The sequence below is a fragment of the Neofelis nebulosa genome, chromosome 15 (genome assembly GCF_028018385.1).
Source record: "Neofelis nebulosa isolate mNeoNeb1 chromosome 15, mNeoNeb1.pri, whole genome shotgun sequence".
NCBI lineage: Eukaryota > Metazoa > Chordata > Mammalia > Carnivora > Felidae > Neofelis > Neofelis nebulosa.
The window spans coordinates 34,364,821-34,390,249 of NC_080796.1; the positions used below are offsets into that span (position 1 = coordinate 34,364,821).

The 25,429-nt window shown below is 38.9% G+C and overlaps 1 protein-coding gene across 1 annotated transcript in view; it reads right to left on the bottom strand.

The window, feature by feature from the left end:
• Nucleotides 1-1,034: 1,034 nt before the first annotated feature.
• Nucleotides 1,035-25,429, bottom strand: part of CEP350 (centrosomal protein 350) — a 164,173-nt gene continuing 139,778 nt past the window's right edge. Inside the window, exons 33-38 of the mRNA XM_058701136.1 lie at nt 24,246-24,328; nt 21,255-23,248; nt 19,986-20,393; nt 19,737-19,883; nt 16,625-16,747; nt 1,035-4,902 (exon numbers count right to left, since the gene is read on the bottom strand). Coding sequence (XP_058557119.1) covers nt 4,738-4,902; nt 16,625-16,747; nt 19,737-19,883; nt 19,986-20,393; nt 21,255-23,248; nt 24,246-24,328 — 2,920 coding nt within the window. The 3' untranslated portion in view covers nt 1,035-4,737. The remainder of the gene's footprint in view (nt 4,903-16,624; nt 16,748-19,736; nt 19,884-19,985; nt 20,394-21,254; nt 23,249-24,245; nt 24,329-25,429) is intronic.

The following is a 25,429-nucleotide window of genomic DNA, read 5'->3' on the forward strand; positions in this document are numbered from 1 at the left end:
CTTTCACGTATTTTGATTCAAGGATATGGATATTTGGGTTCCCCCCCGCCCAAGATTCAACCTGTCATTCCTATTGTGCCCTGAGCACCAAACACAGCATCTGGCACATCATGGGCACTCACTCACACGTCTGTTCTGGGAATCACAAGAAATATTTTAGAACCTGCCACAATTTGGGGTTAGTCCTCTTCCGAGAATTCCATTAAGGTTCACGGTTGTGTAGGGATTAAAGGTACAGCAGAGTTGGCCATCAGGAAGCTACTAGAGGAATTCAGGTGTGATGATGGTGGTTACTTCCAGTCTGTTGGACCAGAGAGGATTCATGATCCTGAGGGCCATACGTTGCAACCTTTGAAATTCTTTTATTCTTCTAGATCGCTAGCTCCATTCTTCTCCAAGCTTGTATTTCTAGAAAGAAATTAGAGCCTCCACACCTAGTCATTGGATGGTTGCTTTTTTATGGCCCACTTAATTGTGGGTGACTTTTCCGTATGTTATTTTTCGAGGGTGATCAGAACTGAAGTCACCTGGGAGAAAAGAGTTTTCCCATGAATTACAGGGAAGAAACCCACCAATATAGAGCTCAAAGTTATCATTTGTCAGAGACCTCTTCTCTGGCCCACCCCCACCCTTGCTGGTCCTTTTGTCAATAGATTCTCAAACCCCCGTGAGCGCTTCATTTCAGCACCTCCTGCAATCTGTTAGACATTGTTTTGGAAGTTCTTTTTTGATGACGCCTTCAGTAGACTTTAAGCTCCATGAGATCAGGGACCACGTCCGTTGCCTCCGCTACCTCTCCAGCCCTCTGCCCAGTGCTCAGGACACGAAGCTGTGCCCAACGACTGGACAAACGAGTGACGAATGTCAGAGCCCAGGCTGCTCAGACGTGTGCGTCTGTGAGCACGGCAAACAGGTCCTCCACACAGCTCAGCCTGGTCGGCTGTCCCGCGGGCAACCAGAAGTCAGTGAACTTCACAGGGACTGGCTTTCTACACTTGGCTCCAAAGGTGAGGACACAAACACCTGACACGGTATTAATTTATAAATCAGTTTATTTACAGATTTTTCTCTTTTCTTAAAGTACATTTCAGTTAACAAATCTATTTACACAGGTATACATGGGAATCCATCCCAGTTATTTTACAGGTCATACTTACAAACCACACCCCAAGTGTCGTGTGCGAGCTGCACCGGATGTGACTATTGGCTGAAAATGGCCTGGTGACCAGGCTATTTACACATACACAGTAAACGGGTTTGTTTTTTCATGTCTGCACAGTACAGTACACACACGGAGGCCAGGCCTCCCAGAGAACGCTTTGCAACGTGTTTCCCGAGAAGGCTTTGCAAAGTCCGGAAGGAAAAGCTATTAAACATACAGGTTAATTAAAATGACAGTACCTCCTTTACATCAGTTTACATTGTTTTCTTCACATTTTTATAATACAAAGATATTTTATTGAATTGCTGCACAACCAGTTTAAGATGATTTGTAAACATGTAAGTTCCTACAATTTGCATTAAACATCATTGTAGTTTCTATCATTTGCTCTTTGAATTAATGTTTTTATTCACTAGTATTCTTAAGGTAGTAAAAGAAGATGTAAGTTTGAACTTCTTGCAGAAAAGTTATGAGTCTCTAACGCTGTGCGAGTACACACTTTATTCAAGTATTGCAAAAAGCTAAGGCCACTTTTTTTCAAGACAAGAAAGTGAACAAAATTGTTTTTATCAATAGGCCACAACACTCTTATGAGCAATGAAATCTCTTCTGAAAGATAATTTCTCAGAGACCTGTAGTCACAGAAGGAATTTTCTTTTCTTTCGGGTAAAAGAAAAACAAATTGCCTTCCTTATTAACTACTTTTGAGCTCTTCCCACTTTTCCCTAGAATAAAAATTCCTGTTTAGACCTGAAGAGGGAATCTATACCCTGTACTTATTTAACCCAGAGTCAAGTACCCTGGATAGCACAAATTATTTTGGACTCAGAAATAAATCTGAAGCCTCTATGTTGGTTTACTACTAAATTCTGATAGTGCTATTCTAAAAGATATTACTGCTGATGCAAAGATCTTTTTCTTAGAGGAATTACAAAGAAAGAGTGAAAGAGGATGGGAGTGTGGGGAGAAGGAACAAAGATTAGAAAGAGGGACTATTTAGATTCTTGAAGAGGCAGAGCTTGATTAAAAAGATCCCAATATGGAACGAGTGGCTGCGTATCCACAGTCATCAATCCTAATGCTAACAAGAAACACCTTTTCCATTATATCCAATAGTTAAAATAATAAGACATCTGCTAATCATAGATTCCTCTGTTTTCTGCTACCAAACTATGGACAACCATTTCTAAGCAGGGGCAAGACGGACCGACTGCTGCCTCCCCGGGAAGCCCGGATTTCTGAGGACCGCGCAGTCCCAGCAGCGCCCTCACCACGGAACTCTACGGGCTCCGCACTCTGATCTACTCTTTTCCTTTTCTGGAATCATAATGTCATAAAGAGTAAAGGTTAACTTTCTTATTAAAAATTGATTTAGATCCAAATAATGAGAATGTAGAAAAACAACCTATATTCCTATTATATTATTTTTATATTCACTTATAAAAAATTTATAGCAGCTGTAAAGTTTCAGTATCATAAGGACAATGTAATCCTACAAACAGCCAAAGGGTGTAGACAAGATGTTTTTCTGTCTTCCAAGTAACACAGACTAAAAACAAAGGCCTTTGCTTTTCCTTGGCCGCGTGAGAACAATATCTCCACACTACTGGTTAATAACCCCAAGAAACCCTAGCTTCTCTTAGTCAATCTGCTCGTTATGGCTACAAGACTAGAGCTCAACATCAAAAGCCCAGAAGAAATGCTGGCGATGCATCAAACTGCGCATTTCCCGAGACCCAGTCACCACATTTCAGTGCTTTCCTTATTTGTCAAGAGCTATCAGACCAGTCATTGTGCAAAATGCAAATATTCCAATGATCATTTCAGTAAGTGTCTCATGATGACAAGATGAAACCAAGGAGGAATGGAAGTGTGCATAGTGAAACACTCGAGACGCAAAGGCAAGTTGACAGGGAAGATGCAGAAATGAACGAACGTGCACACTTAAAGATTATACCATCTTTGGGGTTTTTCTAACATATTGTGAAGCTCTAACATTCCAGGATATTTGTAAATAGGAATCCAGTGGATGTCTTATATCATGCTTCTAGTCGGGACCTTCCAATATTAAGGCATTTACATTCACGCCTAAGATTATCCACATTCTTCTAGATTACTTGAAGAAGGATGGGACCGATTAAGAGAAACCAGTCGAGAAGGCAGTGTATTGAGGTCCCGGAGAGCATCATGTGTGCTCTAACGTAGCAGCTGGAGTCTATGTATTTCTTTTCAGGTACAGGTAAGAGTTGTGAGAAGCAATGCTGCAGCAGAGGCAGAACTGAATCGTGCAGTGTCTTTAAATCACCTTATTCCATTCCTGCTACTGCAGGTGATCTCGGAAAAGCTCATCTTCTTTTCACCGAATCAAACTGCCTTCTTCGATATGTGTATGGGTCTGTTTAAACCGTAGATTTCCTGTGCAAAGACTATGAACCACAGAAGCTTCAAGATGGAAGCTTAACTATTACAAGAAGAATCTTTCACTTCTGAATAGGGACACACGTTTCCAACTTAATAATTTATCTGAAAATAAATTAAAAAAAAAATGTTCCATAGCGCAACACAAGCACACGAACAACAGACAATATCTTTTTGTCTTTGGTGCACACACTCATTTCCTAAATCATTCAAGTAACAGCGTCTCTGACTTCTTGGGGGAGAGATGGGGGGTGGGGGGAGTTGAATGTTTGAAGGCCAAAATGAATCATTTCCACTTTTGCCATGCCTGGATGCCTGAGATGGTCCTGAGGATCTGGGATTCTGGGAGCAGCTGGCAGAGGTTTAGAAGGAGTAAGCAAAGTGCAGGGACAGAAGAAGGGGTAGGAGAGCCGGCCCCGCATCCGTCCTTTGAGCCCGGTCTTCAGTGGGGGCATTCCTCGTTTTCATGCCCACACAGAGAAAACTAAAAATAATGCAAAGGTTTAAAATTCTGTAGATGGTGCTCAGAAAGCAAGGCTACCACTGATTTATTAACTCGACAGGTCCGCTCGGTGCTGCTCAACTGCAAGAATGAAAGAAAACGGTCTTCAAAAAGAAGCGAAAGGAATTCCAAAGTGTGAAATAGGCACACATGATTAAACTTGCCTATTTAGAAGTGGTTAAGGGTTTAATACTGTTGAGAGACTATCGTGTCCATTTATGACTTTCATGGTATAGACCAGGATTACGTCTCCAAAATGGTAGGACGCACGTTAGCTATACACCTCACCCCGCCTGACTTCAGATTCAACGAAGAGACAGCCTCGTCTAAGCTAAGAGGTGAGTCTGGTGTTTTCAGCCCACATCTGGGACCTGGTAGGGGCGCTAACAAGAGGTGTAGGATTATACCGCGTGTCAACATCAGGAGTGCGGCCCTGCCCACCGAAAATAACCAATCGATCCAGTGGACGGTCTCTAAAGGCAAAGGCTGTCATACCAGATATACCGCATGGTCCCATGAACTCCAAACCAGTAGTCTTTAAGGAAAGGTACCAAGTCCAGGAGCACTCTTGCTATGATGGAGATGGGGTGTGTATCAGGAGGCAGAAAGGCCCAGGACTCATATTACACTCAGTGTTCGATTTATTTGCAAGATGTCACACAAGTAGCATTCTCCCCTGTTTTTCACTGATCTGATTCAGAACATCGATAGTATCTCTGATCAAGGTCTCAAAGATCCCCTCGGCGAGCTGCATCTTCACACACAGCTCATCCTCGTCATAGTTCACCCACTGCGCCTCCTCTTCGTGCAGCTCCTGCACCTGGAATTTAGGGAACAACAAGGCGAGAAAATTACTGTCGCACAAAAGCTACAAAACTAATCATATGAATGCAATGCCTGATAGTAGGCATTATTATATATCAATGTGTATTACATGCCCGTCCATGAGAACACAGACCAAGGAAATAAGTCAGACAAAAAGGTAGTTTATATGATGATATCAAGATCCCTTTTCAAGTTGCAAGAGATTTGAAAAAAAACTGCCAAATAAAAGTGGCTTCAAAACTGTCAGAGTAGGGGCGCCTGGGTGGCGCAGTCGGTTAAGCGTCCGACTTCAGCCAGGTCACGATCTTGCGGTCCGTGAGTTCGAGCCCCGCGTCAGGCTCTGGGCTGATGGCTCAGAGCCTGGAGCCTGTTTCCGATTCTGTGTCTCCCTCTCTCTCTGCCCCTCCCCCGTTCATGCTCTGTCTCTCTCTGTCCCAAAAATAAATAAAAAACGTTGAAAAAAAAAATTAAAAAAAAAAAAAAACTGTCAGAGTAGAATTTGACGATATTCCAGTATTTTACTAAGATATTTTAGATATTAAGGATTTATATTAGATATTAAGGTATTATAGATATTAAGGATTACAAGTGTGTTGTTGTCTATGACAACATAAGCAAATGTGTATAAGGATTTAAGGGGGAGAGAAGAATGTAAACTCTTAGATGTATGGATTTACAATTATAAAATGTATATATCGAAAGAAAATACTGAATGCGATTTTAGAATATTATAAATAAATGAAGTTTAATATTCATTACAGTATTTTTATTTTATTTTTTATGTTTATTTATTTTTTGAGAGAGAGACAGAGCTTTGAGCTGTCAGTACAGAGCCTAATGCGGGGCTCAAACTCACAAACTGTGAGATCATGACCTGAGCCAAAGTCAGATGCTGAACCGACTGAGCCACCCAGGCGCCCCTTCATTACAGTATTTTTAAAATGTATTATTGCTTAAGTTTATTTTAAAAATCAGTCATGTAATACTTGCTCTTTTTTTTTTAACTGAAGTATAGTTGACACCCAATGTTAATTAGTTTGACACAGTGATTCAACAATTCCATACATTATGCCATACTCACCATGGTAAGTGTACTTACCATCCGTCATCATACAATGTTATTACAGTATTAGTTGCGTTTTAGGGTTTGGGGATTCCCAAGGTAAACTAAAACCAATCAAGTTAGAACTAACTGTCCAAGATTTTTTTGCCTGTTTACAATTTTTAAAGACTACTCTTAAAAACAAACAAACAAACATATGAGACTTAACAGTATGTAATGATACTGTATGTGGGTTGGAGGTGAGGCGGAGAAAGTGGATTGTAAACCCCAATCTAGTGAGAAATTCAGTGACCGGAGTGTCTAACCAGAAATCTAACTTGGTGAAAAAGCCATACAACCACAAATACCTGACTTGCCCTGATCAGAGTTTCATCTCAAAAGACGCAGAGGAAGTGAAGGTGGGCGCTTGTACTCTGGTTCCTGTTAGGAGGAAATGAGAAGACTCCACTGCCCTGGAGTTTGAGAGCACAAGAAGAAAGAACAGCCTTGCCTGACAGGTGCCCTTGGCCAGGGCTGACAGATCTATGACACGGTGGCTGCCACATTCTTTCTCTTTGAGGAGAGTTTTTTGAAGGGTTTACAAAACATCCATTTCCTCTGTTCCCTAATTTATGATCCATGAACACATATGCCACCAGAAAGGGTTTCCCATATTTATTTGATCAAAGAATCATTTTGTATGGATGTGTAAGAAATACAATTAACCTCCCAAGGAACTGGTGTTCCTCTCACGAAGGATGCTGTACGCAACAGCCTAATGCAACACTTCTCAAACTGGTGTTGAGGGAGAACCATGTTCTGGGAAAGCTAAGAGGTGTGTCCCCACATAAGATTTCATATTGCCCATGAATTTTGTCCAAACAAAGTTGCACAGCTTTCCTTTTTATACGTTTTCTCAACCTTTAATGTTAAATCTTTTCTCCTCCCCAATAACACAATTTAGGAAGCACTGTCCTAAGGCAACCAATTGTGGCCTTAGAGTAGAATATATGCTTGGGACTTCATCTGTTATCTCAGTGCACAGACGATAAGCCCCCACAGTGCCCTCATCAGATTTAGCAAAAGCTTTGCTCCTCCTTAAGAGCAGGAACCATTTCCCTTTTGGCTGGCGAGGACTAATATCATGTTTTCCATTTTGCTTTAGCCATCAAAAAGCACAAAGCCCAACTCAGAACTTCAACTATGGCAACTGAGGGATCTCGTAGCCTGCAGATCTGCCTCCGTGTTTTTTCTTCTGGCTTTTGGAGCCTATTCTATTTTCTTACACATTTTCCTCTGTTCCTGCAGATGTGTTATGGATGTATGGTAAATTAGTATGTATTATATAAATTAAATTACATTAAAAAGTCAGTCTAATAATTTTAATTTCTCAGTGACAAGGATGGTGCGAATAGAATGTGCTAATAAGCGTCTGGCACATGGATTTTTTACTGAGTGCTAAAAGGCTGTCTTTGGCTCTGTCCAGTTCATCGTTTGCAGCAATGACCTGGACGAATTTTAGAGGTAACAGAAGTTGAGAACAGAACTACGTTGGAAAAACGAACTAAAAAATGTATGGGTAGCTTGGAATGAAGAGCCAAATTTAACAAGATGATGCAATAAAAGAATAAGGTCCTATATTTGGGTCCTCAAAATAACAACAGAGGGACAGGTTGAAACTTTGGTCTTGGGGTTTTCCTAAGTTTTTGTGAGTCCTGTGAGAATGATGTAGCTAAAAATAAAACAAATGTAATTATAAACTGCATTAGTCCAAGTGTAATACCTAAAAAACGAAGGGTTGCATGTCCGTACTAATTAAATACACGAAATATTATATGGTCAGTTCTGTGCACAGTATTTAAAGAGGGACACTGAAAAAAGAGGTAAAGTGAAAAGATGTCGAGGGGACTTAAAAACACTATCAGACAAGAGGAGAGAATACCGTTTAAAAGGGAGAGAAAGACTCAGGTGCAACATGACAGCTGCCTCAAAGGCATGCAGGAAGAATTCAAATTGTTAGATAAAACCCCAAAGCTGGAGAAGTAAATTATAATTAATTATATGAAAGAAAACCCTTTTAGGCTTACTATGAGAAAGAACTTATCAACAATAGGTAGACCCTCAGGAGCTATCTCGTACCTTAACAGACCTTAACTTGTAAAGGAGATTCAATCATAAGCTAGGTGGTTTCACTACAGGATTTGTCCTTAGTGCAACTGTACCTACAGTAGAGGCAATTTCCAAGGCTACTATGTGTAAAGGATATGCAAGAGTTGGTCTAATTTCTTGTCGTTCATCCCACATCACATACACTTTGAGAATGCATTGCTAAAAATAGCTCATCATATTCTTAGCTAACCTAAGAGAAAACTTAATGTCCTTCTGGAGTGGTAAAGAGACAGAGTGAATGAGACCTGGAGCTGAAAGAAAGATTTCTGTTCTTATTTTTGGCTAATGGAGGCCCTTCTGTCTAAAAAAAAAAAAAAAACTTTCTTTGTATTTTACTCACCTCAAATAATGCCTACTGACACAGGGAGAGTTAGACTGATTAGGGACCTTCCTAGTCTGAGCGATGACAGCTAAATTACACATTTCCTTTTGGAAAGCAACTTTTGGAGGAAGCTACTGTTCATTCTGGAATATTTACTATAACAGATCATCCTGTCACAAGTGCTCACATTCAGCGGGAGGGCACCCGTCCACGGTGTGGATGCCACCGCGCCAACTCAGGGACATGTTCCTGCCGTGCTCTCTCCTCTGTGCCATCACAAGTTCTCCTTTTTCCTGTCAGCATATTTCTTTCAAGCTACAAGAATGCTCTCTTGTCACCATGTCCCCCTCCATCTTTCGCTTCACAAAAAAACTCCTTTGACATGTCCATTTTTGCTCTCACTAATCTCTTGTTCTCTCTTGATACCTACTGCAAATCAAACGTTTACCTCATGCACGCCACCCAAAGTCTTTGTATTAATGTTAAGATCAGTAAAGACCGCCACGTTGCTAAATCCCATGGTAAATCCTTAGTTCTCATTTTACTTGACCAATTAGCTGTATCCCATGCAGTTGATTCTTGCCTCTTCCTTAAAACACTCTTACCTGGCTTCCAGGACCCCACCCTCTCCTGGCTTGCTTCTACTTCACTGGCTGCTCCTTTTTAGTTTCGTTTGTTTGTTCCTCCTCATCTTCTGAATACATGAAACATTAGAGTGTGTCAGGAATTAAGTCCTTGGACCTCCTCCCTTTGTGTCTACACTCTGTTGGTCTCAGGGCTCTGACTGCCATCTATGTATCCACCACTCCCAAAGTCCTACCTCCAGCCTAGGACTCGTGCCTGAGATCTAGACTCGTATGTCCACTTGCCTCTTCAGTATCTCCATTTGGATGTTTATCAGACACCTCAAATTTAACAGGTTCAGAACAGAACTCTTTTTTTTTTTTTCAACGTTTTTTATTTATTTTTGGGACAGAGAGAGACAGAGCATGAACGGGGGAGGGGCAGAGAGAGAGGGAGACACAGAATCGGAAACAGGCTCCAGGCTCCGAGCCGTCAGCCCAGAGCCTGACGCGGGGCTCGAACTCACGGACCGCGAGATCGTGACCTGGCTGAAGTCGGACGCTTAACCGACTGCGCCACCCAGGCGCCCCCAGAACAGAACTCTTGATATTGCTTCCCAACCTGCTCCTCTCAGTCTTCCTCAAGTCGGCAAAGGGAAGTTCCATCCTTTGAGTTGTTCAGGCCAACCCGATGGAGTTATTCTTAATACTTTTCCCTCTCTCATATGGCACAATTTATCAGCAATTCCATTCTGCTTTGAAAATCTGTCTAGAATATGACCACTTCTTACCACTTCAACACCACCACACTGGTGCTAGCCACTATTATTGCTTGTCTGGATTATGACAGTATCTTGCTGGTCTCCTTGCTCCCGCCTTTACTACCATCCCCTCAGTCTATTCTCAACACAGCAGTCACAGTGATCCTGTTAAATAAATTAAGTCAGATCACATCACTCTTCTGCTCAAACCTTAAATGTCTGCTGATCTTATTCAGCGTAAAACCTACTTTTTACAAGGGCCTATTAGACCCTGTATGATTCGGCCCTCTGTGCGTGTACACACACACACACACACACACACACACACACACACACACCCCGATACTTCTGGGACATCATCTCCTACTACTTTTTCTGACTCCTCACTCTGCTCCATACCCAGTGATTTTTCCCTAATAATCAAGGCCCGATGTATCTTTTCCAGAATGTTCTTCCCCTGGATGAGTGTTTGGCTCACTTCATTTCCCTCAGTCCTTTAAACAAATGTCATCTTCTCAGTAAAATCTTTCCCAGCCATCCTATCTAGAACTGCAACCCCCAATATTCCCTTATTGCCTCCATAGATTTAGTTTTCTTATGTATCTGTCTCCCTTACTAGAATGAAAGCTCCTTGCATTTTGTCTGGTTTGTTCACTAATGTATTCCCAGGGCCTAGAATACTACTTAGCACATAGCAGGGCCATAAGAAATGATTGATTGATTGATTGATTGATTGGGTTAATTTGAACTGGCCACAGATGCTCCTGGGAGCTCAGTGGATCTAATGCTGTAACAGGGAAATATGTGAATAGTTTTCTCGGTTCTTTCTTATCGTTGTAAAGCATGGTATTCATGCATACATACATCAGAGTCCCTTTTCCAATTAAACTTTTCACATGATTTAATTCTGTGTTAATCTTTTCTTTTATCACACTGGACTGCGTGGTGATGAACCAGTGTGATGAAAGAAAATACTGGCATTGGTCAAAAAAGTATATTGAAAAACTTGGCGATATGGCTGACATATTATATGATCTTATAGGAAGATGGAATCACAGCATTCTGGGATTAAATCTAGCTAGTAGTGTTAGGATCTTTAGGCAGAGGTGGCAGCATCTGCTTGTTCTGAGTCCAAGTGCTTTCATCTCTCAGGCATAGGTAACAGATTAAAACTACTATAGCTGAGAGGCATGTACATCTTTATTTTTATTTTTTTCAAGTTTACTTATTTATTTTGAGACAGAGTGCGTGTGCATGGGAGGGGCAGAGAGAGGGGGAGAGAGAGAATTCGGAGCAGGCTCTGCCCTGTCCTGACGCGGGGCTCGAACACACGAACTGTGAGATCATGACCTGAGCTGAAACCAAAAGTCGGACGTTTAACCGACTGAGCCACCCAAGTGTCCCAGCATGTGTATTTTTGATAAAAAGATGAAATTTTTACTTTCGCGATGCAAAAAAACAAAAATTTTCATAATGTATCTCATAGCACCAAGTCAAATTTCTGACCCAAGTTCTAAGTGACATAATTTAGACTCTGGCTATTTATAGACAGGGAGGGTAGGGATCAAATAAGAAAATGATTGTAAATCAATAAAAACGTTTACACTAATAATATCTACTACTTTTGAGAGCTTTCTATGTGCCACTTAAGACATACAGTACCTCATTTGGTCATCACTACAACTCTATGAGGCTGTCACTCTACAGAGGGGGAGACTGAGAGACAGAGAGGTAACCTGCCCAAAGTCATGTTGTTAATAAGTGGTAGGAGACAAGTTTGGAACCTTCAAGGAGTCTGATTCCACAGATCTGGCTCTTAACTGCTATGCCCTATTTTCTCATTTTAGTGGCACTAACATCCGTGGGAGCATTCTGGGGATCGTACATCCAAGAATATTAAATGAGGCTCAGGATATTTCAGGACCTCTAAAATCTAAAGATCCTAACCAAAATTACCAACAGTCAAAACTCTAGAAAAACAATAAAACTCATCGACTTTATAAGAAAAGCTGGCTTCATTTTATCTATAGTATTGAGCTGACCAAAATGTTAATCACTGACTTCTTCTGCTCTTTTAAATTATAATACCCAAATATTACTTAGAAATAAAATTTGAAAAACTCCTGGCGTACGTTAAAACACCACCACCCCCAACACCACAACTAGCTGGCAAGCCCGTCAGAGTAAAAATGGTAAGATAAGAGTAAGGTGATGTGAAAAAGTTCTCATATAAAGACATATATTGGATAAAATACAACAAAAAATATTTGTAATGCATAGGGAAATCTTGAGAAAAGAGGAAAATCCTGACTACCAGAATAAATAGGGATTTAAAAGAGTAGCAAGAGCTGCAACTATTTAGGGGAAGAATCAAGCACCGTGGAAGAGAGAACAGGGCCAAAGGGATGTCCAGAGAGGCGCCACAGGGAAATGGAGACTTGGGGAGAGGCAATATTCTAAGAGACAATAGCTGAGAATTTTCCAGAATTGAGTAAAGATATGAATCCATAGATTTAATAAGCACAGTGAGTCCAAAGCAGGAGAAAAAAAAAAACCAAAAAAAACCCAAATCCACATCTAGACACATCCAGAGAAACTGAAACAAACACACAAATACACAAACACACACACACAGTCTTCCACAGAAACCAAAAAGATAAGACAGATTCCCCAAAAAGAACTATCAGCAGATGTCTCAAGACCAACAAGAGAGGTCAGGTTACAGGAAAATAGTATCTTCAAGCTGCTGAAGTGAAAGAACGATCGTCCTAGAATTCAATATGTAAGTAAGCCGGAATTCAGGAGCAGGGGCTGAGATCAGAGCAGACAGACAGACCTGCAGACAAAGGCTGAGAGCTGACGTGATGTTTGTGGGATTAACGAAATACTAAAGTATGGACGTTAGAAAGGTGGAAACAATGGTTTCTGTATTATTTTCATTCTTTTTTGTCATTCTGAAATATGTAAGGATTAAACATGCAAAAAATTTAGAATAACCAATGAACAGGTAAAAATATTAACCACATTGATAATAAAATTAAATAGAGCAAAATGAGCTCATTCTTTTGGTAAAGACTTACACATTGGTAGTAGCTAGTATTGGCAAAGGTGGGAACCTCCACTCTTGTACCGTGCTGGTAAGGATGTATAATTGCTACGACCTTTTTGGAGAACAATTTGACAACACATACGTAAGCCTTAACATTCTGCATATGCTTTTAATCAGCGATTCTATTTCTAGGAGTTTATCCTAAGGAAACCACTGGAAATAAGTACAAAGATCTACCATATCACAAGATGTTTATTACAACACTGCCATTTAAAAGAGCAAAAAAAATTACTGACTGGTTAAATAAATGATGGTACATCCGTACAACGGATTACTATACTTCCACAACAATAAAATGGGATAAAGTTATTAAATGTGATATAAAATAGAGGAACATTTAGTGACAAGAAAAAAGTTCACATTTTATTGACTAAAAACAATCAGATTACAAAAAAGAGACCATGATCTCAACTGTTTAAAAAAATCCTCTGTATAAAGACCCTAAGTTTATATATCACAATATTAAGAGCTATCTAGGTGATGAGATTATCATGATTTTTCTTTTGATTTACCAATATTTTCTAAATTTCATAAAATGAGCATGATTGCTTCATAATAAACATGATTTTTCTTTTGTACTATGGGAAAAATTTTGGTTCATGTGATATAAAAAAATTGTTTTGAATCTCAATCTCTCTATGCAGGAGAATTAGAATCTCCAGATGCTAGGTTGGCTAAATCTAACAGTGGGACAGGAGTTTATTTAGCATTTTTAATAATTAACTCAAGGAACTAACAGTATCATTTTGCTATACATTAAGAGTGAACTCATGAAACAAGTTACATAGGCCCAGGTCTCTCTGTAGGAAGGTGGAAAACAGTTTATGACCAGCAAAGGGAATATTCACAAAATATATGTTGTTACTATTTTCCCAACTCCCAAATCTCCTGAATTGTTGTACATTGACATTACCCTCACCCAAGCTATAATAATCTCATACTAGCAAAAGGAATTTTTGTTTGCTATTTAAGAATTTTCTGAAAACTGCTGGAGAGACCAATGTTTTCCTGTGTAAGTGATCCTATCTGGCACCTGGAAGCCTATGCCTTCCAAGGACAAGATCTTGTTTTGTGGTACGTCTAATAAAGAGCTACAAATCAATTCATTTATTGTTCACTTGTGAGACGTATTACTTGTCATTTCTGACTAATAATTCCAGTCTGAAGATGCCTCCAAATTGTTGCTCCCCCGCCAACGTATTTAATCCTTTCACTGTGAAGATGACATTTTTATAACCACGTGAAGTGAGAGCTGTCTGTAACTAGCTGGAAGCCGCATGCATTAAGCCTTCACTCTCTGTTCATTTTGAACTGCCACACTATGCTGGTTTCCTCATTTACTTGACATGTGCTCAAGATAAACTTACCTAAGAAGTTTTGCTTCAATAAACCTAAACAGTCACCTTTGACCTACAGGCTACATCCTTCTCACTGGTCTTTTTTCCTCCACACATTTCTTTTGAAGGATTCTTCCAGCATTTTAATTTTTTTTAATTCTTTTTTTTTTTTTTTTTTTTCTTTTGAGAGCGAGAGAGAGAAAGTGTGAGCAGGGGAGGGGCAGAGAGACAGGGAAAGAGAGAATCCCAAGCAAGCTCTGCGCCATCAGTGACCTGAGCTGAAATCAGAGTCAGGTGTTTAACTGACTGAGCCACCCAGGTGTCCCATTTCCAGGACTTTTAAAACTGCAGATCTGGTCTTGTAATCTCTCTTGCTTAAACTCCTTGCTTTTACAATAAAATCCAAAATCCCTGATGTGGCTTACAAGGCACTGCAGGACACAGACTCTACCTCTCTAGTTTATGCCACCTCCAGCTGTGCTAACATTTCAGCTCAGACCCATGCTCATTTCAGGTCTTTGCAAACGTGGTTTGCTTTCCGTGAATTGTTCTTCTATCTTAGAACCCAGTTAATGCTTACTCGTCTTTAAGGTCTCAGCTCAGATGTCACTTCCTCAGGGAAGTCTTCCCTGACCATCTTCATCAGATCAGTTTCCTCTGGGTTATGCTTGTATAAAGCTCTCTGTTCCTCTATTTTTATCACTTAATTTATAATTTATAAAATTTCTAATTTACTTATGTAAATTATATATTAATGGCTAGTTTTTCCAGCCAAGGATAAATCCATGAAGGCAGGGTCTAGGTCTGTCTTGCTTACCACTGTAACATTAGTTGTTAATTAGCACAATTCTTGACTCAGTGTGTGCCCTGAGATGATTTATAGAGGATATGATCAATTTAACTGATAGAAGGGGTACATGAATGTTTCTTGACATGCTCTCTTCTTTAACTCCTAAAGAAGTGGAGGAAGTAACGACTTAGAAATTAACAAGAACTCAAACTTTAAGCTGCTGTAGAACTATGAGAACAAGTTCACGTTCTTAAGAGGCAAAGAGCTATGAAAAACTAGTTGCTTAAAATCTTGGCTCTTATTTGCTGGGCAAGTCACTTAATATCTCTGAGTCTAAACTTTTTGTAAAGATTTTTTTTTTTTAATTTCACCCATTTTTAGAGAGACAGGGAGAGAGCACAAACGCGGCAGAGGGAGACAGAGAGAATCTTAAGCACCCTCCACCCTCAGGGCAGAGCCTCACGTGGGGCTCGATCTCACGACGCTGGGATCATGGCCTGAGCTGAAATCAGGAGTCGGAAGCTCAACTGAGTCATCCAGGTGCCCCAAGATTTTTTATTCTTAAGTAATCTGTACAATCAACGTGGGGCTTGAACTCGAACTCTGAGATCAAGAGTCACACACTCTGCTGACTAAGCCAGCCAGGTGCCCCCAAACTTCCTCATTTGTAAAACAGAATAACGTGAGTCCTTCCTGCCTCATATAATTACTGTGAGGATCAAATAAAGCATGAAAAAGAATGGCAAAGTATAAAACTCTAAATAAATGTTTATCTAGTGTAGTTGTTACTGAGTAAATGAAGCAATGGAAAGGCGCATACTTGGGGAAAACTCATTAATTTAAGCCTTACATTTGTTTTTTGTTATATGAATATAAATACAGACAAGATAAAATAGTTCAGAATCAAAATGTTTAGAGATAAACCTGAATCAAGTAATGAGTTTCCCAAAGTTTGCTACTGCTTAACATTCTTTTAGGGAACAAAGAAAAGAATGACTTTTTTTTTTTTTTCTTTCCTTTTTCTTTCTTTTTTTTTTTTTGTTTGAGAAATGTTTTTCTAGTGCTAGGGAAATCTATTGCCAAATGGAATAAATCCTACCCAGCTAAAAGCTCTGGATAATAATGAGGAGGAAATGATAACAGCTAGTATTTACTGAGTTATATATAGCCAGGGAACTCTTGCATACATACATATGTAAACATACTTTTAATTCTCTTAATAACTGTCTTGGTAGATTACAGATAGGGAGACGAGACACAAGGAGATTAGACAATTTGTCCAAGATTACACACCAGGTATGTGGCAGAAAAGGGATTTAAAGGCAGGCAGTCTGGCCCCAGAGTCTACACTGATCTCTTCTTAATGCCGTACCTCATCCACTCGGCTTTTTATTTCTCAAGTTTTCCACGCCCACAAAATACTGTTCAGTTACATATTCATCTGTCAAGTTCAAAAGAAAGCAAGTTCCAAAACTGAGGGGCAGAAATGCAGCAAGTGAAGGCTTTACGGCTTCACTATCATAGACTTAGGGTCAGTTACATTCCTTTTCTTTTTAGAATGTGACTACATTCTGATTTTAGAAGAGACAGTCAAAATAAACATATTGCAGTTATATACACTGACCAGGATATGATCCACTCGGTCTCTTTTCTTTCTTCCAAATTTCATCATTTTCTGCCAATCTGTTTTGTGGTTTGGCTCCTTTTTAAGACTAAACAACTTGAGCACTTCGGTGGCTATGAAGTTCTGTGAAAATAAGAGGAAGTAATGAACCAAACAGCCAAGTTTCTGAGAGTCAGTGCTTATAATGCAGGTGCATGCTAAGAACATAGCATTTATAATAAAAGATCATACAAATTTCTTCCACTTAACAGTTCCACTTAGCAATTTGAAGACAAAAGCATTCCAAATGCTCTGACTTTACTTACTCACTTAAAGAATTTTTCTTTTTACACAACATACAAAAGTAAAACCCACTGATGAATCTGCAAAGAAAAATCACTTTAGAGTTCCCTCTATCTAAGAACCGCCATTAGCTAACTTCAAGCGGGCAAAACTATTAGAGAAAGCATTAAATAAATCTCTGCACTTAAAGAATCCCACATAAAGGTTCGAAGCAGTGCCATGGGAGCAAAGTACAGGCTTTGGCTGGGATAGTTTATTTTGAAGCACCATGACTGAATATGTTGAATTGTAAAAATATTAATCAGTGCTTCAATATAAAAAGCATGATAATTTTACTAACAGTATTTAAACTATCATCCTTAAAAACACTTTACAAAATGTTATTTCAATATTAAAATCGCTGGGCAGCATCACTGTGTGTTATACTGATATATGCATTTTGATGATTGTTGACATATATTATGCATCTTGTCTTTTTAAAAAAATTTTTATTTGAGAGAGAGAGAGAGAGAGCATGAGTGGGGAAGAGGGGCAGAGGGAAAGAGAGAATCTTAAGCGGGCTCCACGTAGAGCTCGATCCCACGACCCTGGGATCATGACCTGAGTGGAAATCAAGAGTTGGACATTCAACCAACTGAGCCACCCAGGCGTCCCATTATGTATCTTGTCTTATTTCAACTTATCTGTCCTTTGTTATTAATAAAACAATTGGCGTTTACAACTTTTTATGGTTGTTCCATTAAAAAAATGTCAATGGGGGGAAAAGACACATTTATGAATCGGAATCATTTGAAAAGATTCTCAAACTACCAATGTGCCCTCAAACTCCACCAATCCACACACATTTTCTAGCTCTCTCTCTTTCAAGGATGTATCAACACTGGAGGGCTGAAAGCAATGGAATACACCTGTGTTTTGAAAAAGCTCCCCAGGCAGTTCTGATACTTTATTCCTCAAAGCTGAAAATCATTTTAGAAGTTTTCTTTTTTTAATGAATCAAAAGTAATCTTTGGAAGCTTTTTATTTCTTCCTTACTTTAATTTAAGCGGGGTTCAGCCTGTAAATATTTAAGGCTTTGTGGGCCATTTGGTCTCTGTCGCAACTACTGAAGTCTGCTGTTGTAGCAGAATGGCAGTCATACACAATATTTAAACAAATGGGTGTGGCTGTGGTCCAATACACCTTCATTTACAAAAACAGGTGGTAGGCTGGATTTGGACTGTGAGCCACAGTTTGCCTAACTTCAATGTAGGCATACATGACATCCCATAAATATCTGTTGGTGTTCTATGAGTACAAAATATTTTCAAAAGCTTTCTGTAGTTAAATAATACTGTATTGTACATTTGAAAGTCACTAAGAGAGATCTTAAAATTTTTTCATCACACAAAACAATTTGTAACCATATGTAATGATGGATGCTAACTAGACTTGTGGTGATCTTGTTTTTTTAATAATATAGACAAATACAGAATCATTATGTTGTATACCTAAAACAAATATAATTATGTTAATTATATCTCAATTAAAAAAACAGACTAAATTGTTTAGGCAATGCCTCCACATGACATACCAGAATAATGTATATGTTCTTTACTATATTTTAATAGTCCGCATACACTCCTGGATGATGTAAGAAAATACACCAGTAAGATGAGCACAGGTGACCCTTGAACAACATGGGTTTGAACTGTGTTGACCCACTTATACACAGAGTTTTTTCAAGAAATACATAACAGTACCATAAATGTATTTTCTTTTCCTTAAGATTTTCTTAGTGACATTTCTTTTCTCTAGCTTACTTTATTATAAGAATACAGTATACAAAACATGTAATATACAAAATGTGTGTTATTTGACTATTTATATTATCAGTAAGGTTTCCAGTAGACTGTTAGTAAAGATTTTCAACTGAGTAGGGGGTTGGCAGCTCTAACCCCCAAAGATGTTCAAGGATCAACTGTGGCTGGAGGTATGCTATAAGGGCAGGATGCAGGGGGCAGGCTTTCTGTGATCAAATAAGTCTGGAAAACACAATTCCAGAGCCTTGTTCCTCAGGGTGGGTTCTAGGGTCAACAGCGTCCACATCACTTGGGAGTCTGTTAGAAATGGTACTCCTGACCTGCTGAGTAAGAATCTCCATGTTAACCAAATCCACAGTGATTCGTATGCACATTACAGTTCAAGAGACACTACACTGGGAATACAACCTTTGCTATATTAAGGAAACATGTGAACGGGCAGAAATTTCCACCAATGTGACTTTGAAGTTTTGCTGGGAGTCACTGTAGCTTCAAGGCACTTAATCTTTTCAGGGGCTTCTTAGATAACAAACAATATTTTTTATATATCATATTACTATCCCACATATTTCAAAACCACATAACTAATTTGAGACCTCCAAAATCAAAGATGAAAAGGTAACACCTGTCTAGGGCTGGCATATTTGATAGAAGACATGTTTTCAGGTATACATCTAGAACACTGTACCATGATCTCTAAATTGCCAAAAATTTACCTGGAAGTCCAATAATTTATCTCCCAGAGTATTTCCTAATTTTTTCTTAAATATTATAAATTATGTACACATAGGAAATGTTAAAAAGTTACACTTGCAAACACTTGAGGATTCAGGACTCCCTCTCACCTCATCCCTCCACTGCTCATGGACTTCATGAATCAACAAACATGTACTGAAAACCCACCATGCAAAAGGCCTTGAGGACAGAAGGAGAATCATACAGAAGAGCACCTGCTTTTACGGCATTTATAGATCTACATAAATGAACAGCAAGTCAAAAAAGGAGATACTCTCTAGTTTGCAGTTTACCTTGATTTCATCAAGGTTATTTGGATTTTTCACTCGTCGGAAATAACTGGAGTTGATTCTACATGGCTTCATCCAGACGGGTTGATTCAAGTTGGGATCCTCTGCGAATATTTCCTCAAAAATCTCTTTTGTTAAATCAAAAACCGCCTTGACAGAGAAAAATGAAACAAAAATAAAATGGCTACAAATCCAAATTTCAAACAACAGAGATGAGTTTAAAAATTAAAATTATCCTTCCAGGTTACATACCTGTTTGTAGACTCTTTTACTAGTGCTTTCTATATCTAGACCCTTACTGGCACAGCCAAGCAGTTTTGTAGGAACACTGATGCTGTGGAGATCATGACCTAATTCTTTCCATTTCCAGAGTTCTTCCACTGCATTATGTACAAGAGTTTCTACTTCCTCTGTGGTATGGGGGACTGCCAACAGTGTCTCACATGGCTTTTGGGGAGCTCTTTTAGGTTCTGCCATTAGAGGTACAATTGTTTCTTCTGCCTTGTTTTTGGGGATCTTGTGAGAAGAGCTCAAACCAAAGTCTTCATCAAACCAGTCTTGATCATCTCCTAACACGCTCAGGAACTCCCGGCTGATCTCAAGTTCAGCAAGTCTTTTAGCGAGCTCCTCCTGTCCACTGGCACCAAATACTGGACTCTCCTATGGAAATGGAACCATTCAAACAGAGCACCGTTTAGTAACCTCAGATCATTCATTTGGGCCTTTTGTTTTTAAAGACAAAGCAAATATATTATTTGTATGTTTACTCTTTTTCTCTATAAGCAAAACAAAAACAACATGGTGGCTACTAATTAATAATTTAAGAAGAAAGTATCCTGCTTCCCATAATTCTGCTTACATAAGCCTTATAACTGAATTTTTATAAACTGTTTATTGATTAGTTATTTTTTCTTTTTGAATCATCATTATTTTGTTCCTGAAGGACTCTCTTGTCTCTGGGATATGGAAACAATATATGAAATTTCTCACCTCTGGTGATTATCTGGCTCAAATTCCTCAAAATCGTTACTTTTGTTCAACTGTCTACGGGCAACCTGAGTTAAGTTGATGGTCTGTCTGAGTATAGGTCATAGTGGATGCATTTCAGTTTTCCCAGAATCAACATCACAACTGGCAATATCTGCAGAGCAACTATGACTGAGTAGATAGGTAGACACATAATTTCATAGGCAAAAAAGAACTGGATTGAGAACCACTGGAAAGCTCCATGGAGTAAATCTGTTCAGTGGATCTGGAAGGGAATCTAACCTCCAGACAGTACACAGGGGTCATCAATCCAGCACAAAACTGCCAGTGTTTGTGACAATCCTATAGTGACCACTCATGACATAACAGAGGACAATCATACTTCAGACAGAAAAACAGCTACAGGGTCTTTAAAAACTAGTACAGTGATCTTTATCTAATAAATAACATGTCACAAAAAAATCTATGAGGAACTACAGAATTAAAACGCACTACAGAAGGTAAATTGCCATTCTTTCTAGACAAAATACTTACAGGCCTGGGGCATATATCTGGTGAAGAAATCTCTTCTTTTTCATCTTCTAAGTCAGGCCTTAAGAAGCAATCTGGAACGCTTGATGACTGTTCCTCAAGATTTTGGGATAGGCCTTGGGGTGGCATACTCTGTCGATCATCATCAAGAAGCCCTTGATTGCTAAGCTGGATTTTCTCATTCCTAGCTTTTTTGATTTCTTGTAGTTGATTGACTGTGTCCTTCACAAAGACTGTTAGTAAACTGTCTGTCAGTAAGCTGACTTTTTCTAGCTGCTGCTTTGACTGTTCCTCATTTAGTGAGGACCTCAGCTGGGCTTCTAGTTGGTTCTTTTCTCTTGTTAAAAGATCTAGAAGTGGAGTAGAGAGCTTTTCTGACACCTCAGGACATAGGTCCTCTTCCTTTTCTGTCAACTGCTGCTGCTGCTTTAATTCTTCAGAAAAGGCATTGTCTAAAGTATCGCCTTCTACAGCAATGGAAACCTTTTCTATGGCACCAGGAACGTCTTTGTTTTCCTTTGAAGAGATCAGTGAATCCACTGAAGATTGCTGGTGAACATGGGCTTCAAGTACCCCAGAAACGTTCTGTACCTTGTCTGTTTCTATTTTAAGGCTTCTATCAAGTGAGGCTTCTATATCATGCATACTAGGTAGAGAGTTCTCATAAAAATATTCAACTGCATCCTTTTCTCTATCAAATTTGGAATCTGCTGTATCTTTTTGTTCTTGATTATAGTATTGATATCGTCCGTCTGAGTAAGACTCTTCATCTTCATTTATGTCTACATAGTCATCAAAGTTTTCTGGAATGTGAGATATTTTTTGAGGGGGAGCAAAAATACCATGCTTCTCTCTGCACACAAAGTATACAATGCCATCATAGGTCCCATTGTTATTTCCTTCAGCTTTATCCAACTCCACTCCAGCCCAAAATCCTTTGGCAAAACTGGTCACGCCTTTGAATCGAAGAGTTCCTGGCTGAACATTGCCAATCAACACCCTATCGCCAATGTGGAAATCATGTAACTCATCTGCAACAGAAACTGAAACCAAGGAAGGGGGTTCCGTAACTCCCTGTTCATGCTCTACATCACTGCGCTCCTTACTTTTCATAAGCTCAGTGGGGGACTTGAGTTCTAATAGCCTCTCAGAGTGGACACTGCTATGAACAGAAAGGCTTTTCTCACTGAGGCACTCACTGATTTCATCATCACTGCCCAAGCTAGTGGCTCTACTTGTAGAGTTCTTTGTTGGCCGTGACTCATCTCTGCAAGATTGAGAGTCTTTCCTGAGTGACAACAAAGATGACACCTCAAAGTCATCTTTGTACAGTTCAGCTGAAATGTCTTTCTTGAGAGAAGACACTTCAAAATCTTCAGAGTATGATGTCTCCTTAGGAGCAAAAAGATGCTCTGACAAAGATGAGTCCCTTTCCTTTATGTTCCTTTGTTCATGAACTTCTTTTTCTGATTGGGTGCTTGTACTGTGATCAGTACCTTGATCTGACTCTCTCTCTTTCGACTGTTTTTTATGAAGATTTTCAATGGCTAATCTAACTAAGTCTTTCTGAACATTTACAGAATCTAAAGGAAGATCCTTCCTTGAAAGAATTTCAGATGAATCTCCCTGGTCCAGGTCTAGTTTCAGTAAGACATCAGACTTCCTACATTGTTTTGAATAGGCCTCTTCAATCACACTCTCTTCCAATTTTGCATAGTCTACTTCTTGTATTTCTGATTTTTGACTAGCTTCTTCAACCTTGGCATCTAACACATCCAGAATTCTATTAGGGGCATTCAATTCTTTGAGAAGAGATAATGATGGTACATTTTCTAAAGAATCACCAGATTCTGCTCTGGCTTTCCTTGATGATCTAAGAATTGGGGATGAAGTCTGAAAATGCTCTTCTGTTTGTCTATCCAATTCAATGACTCTCTTCACATATGCAGATAAAGACCTTTCCGATACTGATCTCTCAGAACCTGCCAATGCAGCATCTTTAAGGAAAAGAAAAAAAATCTTATCAAAATTATTTAATCACAACCTTTTAACTGCTGGAACCAAAGTTTAAGTAAAAGCCAAATCTTCATGAGGAAAAACTCTGGTCAATAAATATAACCTGTTTTAGTTACCATATAAGGTAAGTTTTTCCTTTAAGAGAATATATTGCCCCAGCAATAACCAGAACGTTTAGAATGACTGGAAATTTAAAGTTTGAAATATTTCTTAAGGGCTGTCTTAACTTAGAAAGTGAAGAAAAATGGCTCTAAGTTAATAGAGACACTGATTTGAGTGATCAATTCCTCAAATCATGTGAAACCAGATAGATATTTCATACACATTATTTCATATAGGAAAACAATGAAGGAGGGACAAAGATACTTTGAAAAGAATGAATTTTCCTGGGGACTTTAGCTAAGCTCTCAAATGCAAATGCAAGAGAAAAAATAACAATTTCTGCAAATACAGTATTTTAAGAGCTAAAACTGCAGAATAAGAAAAAAAAAATATTTGATGAGCTAACAAACCAAGAAGTAAAAGTTCTGAATTCAAATCTCTATTTTGTCATTGTTTCTACATAGGCTTTTTTATGCCTCAGTTTTATTTCCTCATTGAATTACACTTTATTTTCAATAATTCTCATCTTTCGTTGGATTAAGTTGAAAAATATACATGTATATAACCACTTAACCCTGAGAAATAGTATAGGCTGAAAAAAATATATAATCAGTTATAAAATTTGATTAAGGGAGAATTTAGGGATGCCGATGATACACTCAACCATTTTAGATTAATGTCTTTATGCTTCAGTTTTTAAATTTATATATAACCAATAAATCACTTTTATATAAAAGTAACTTAAAATTTCAATAATTATTATCTTTAAGAAATTCATTTTTTAATCGAAACGCTGTAGAGGCAGAATTATATACGCCCTTGCATAAATTCTTAAGTCTAGTGGATACAGCATCATTATTTTCCCTAGTTACATACCAACATGTTCAGCAATGGACTCCAACGACCCTCTGGCACGCTCTGATTCTGTTAGTGATTTCCAGTTCTTTGCTGTTTCAGATCTGAAACAAAAAAATAAAGAGTAGAAATAAATGTACTGCTGATACTGTAATAACTGGTAACAACAAGCAGTCAACTCTCAGAAAACTACTTCTTCACAGGACGTATTCCAACCTGTCACTTTCACCAAGCCTGTTTCTGGCCTTATCACTCTCAGTAGACAATCTTGCCTCTTTTAATGAGAAAAACAGAGGCCATCAGCATGACCTTTCTTACCCTGAGCCTTTCTACCTACAAATGTATCTATATTCATAGCCATCCCAACTGCCTTTCCTTCTGTCTGCAGGACAGAAAGAGGTGTGTCTTTCACACGTATTCAAAGCTGATTGTTTGAACCTCCTGCCGAAAATCTCACACATTGCCTCAGCCTCATTAATGGTACTCTTCAGTCATACGTTCACTTTCCTAGAACCTTCAGTCCTTCAACCTGGAGATTTTTCCCCTTCGCTTATAAGTACGCCATGAGCCTCAAAATTTTACCTCTCAATTCTTCATTCTTCCACCTCCTGGCTGCTGTCCTCTCTTATTCTTTAAGTTAACAGAAAGAGCTACATTCTTCATTTTCTTGCCTTCTCTTTATTTGCTAAGTCATAGTATTTGGCTTCCGCTTCTCTTTATAATGCCTTTAAATGCTATTTTATCATAATTAGTACTTGGCTCCCTTTTATTCTCTCTGAATGTGTATCTTCCTTGGGTGATGTTGCTATATATACGCTTTCAACCACCATCTTTATGCTCCTCATCCCATATATATCTTACACTGACATCTTTCCTGGATAATTCTCCTTAGGTGAACCATGTGCACCTCAAAATTTGTATTCTAAAACCAAAGTCATAAGCTACCCACAAAAGAACATCTGACTTTCCATTCAGGTTAATGGAATGTTGACCCAACCATTTAAGAGAAACCTGGGAGTCATTCTAGATTTCTCTTGTTCCCCTATCTAGCACTTTAGTGAAGTCTACTTCTCAAATATTTTAAGTGTTTTTAAGAATAAATTCCTTTTTTTTTTTTTAAACTAAACTCTATCCCCAATGTGGGGCCTGAACTCACAATCCCAAGATCAAGAGTCACATGCTCTACCAACTGAGCCAGCCAGGCA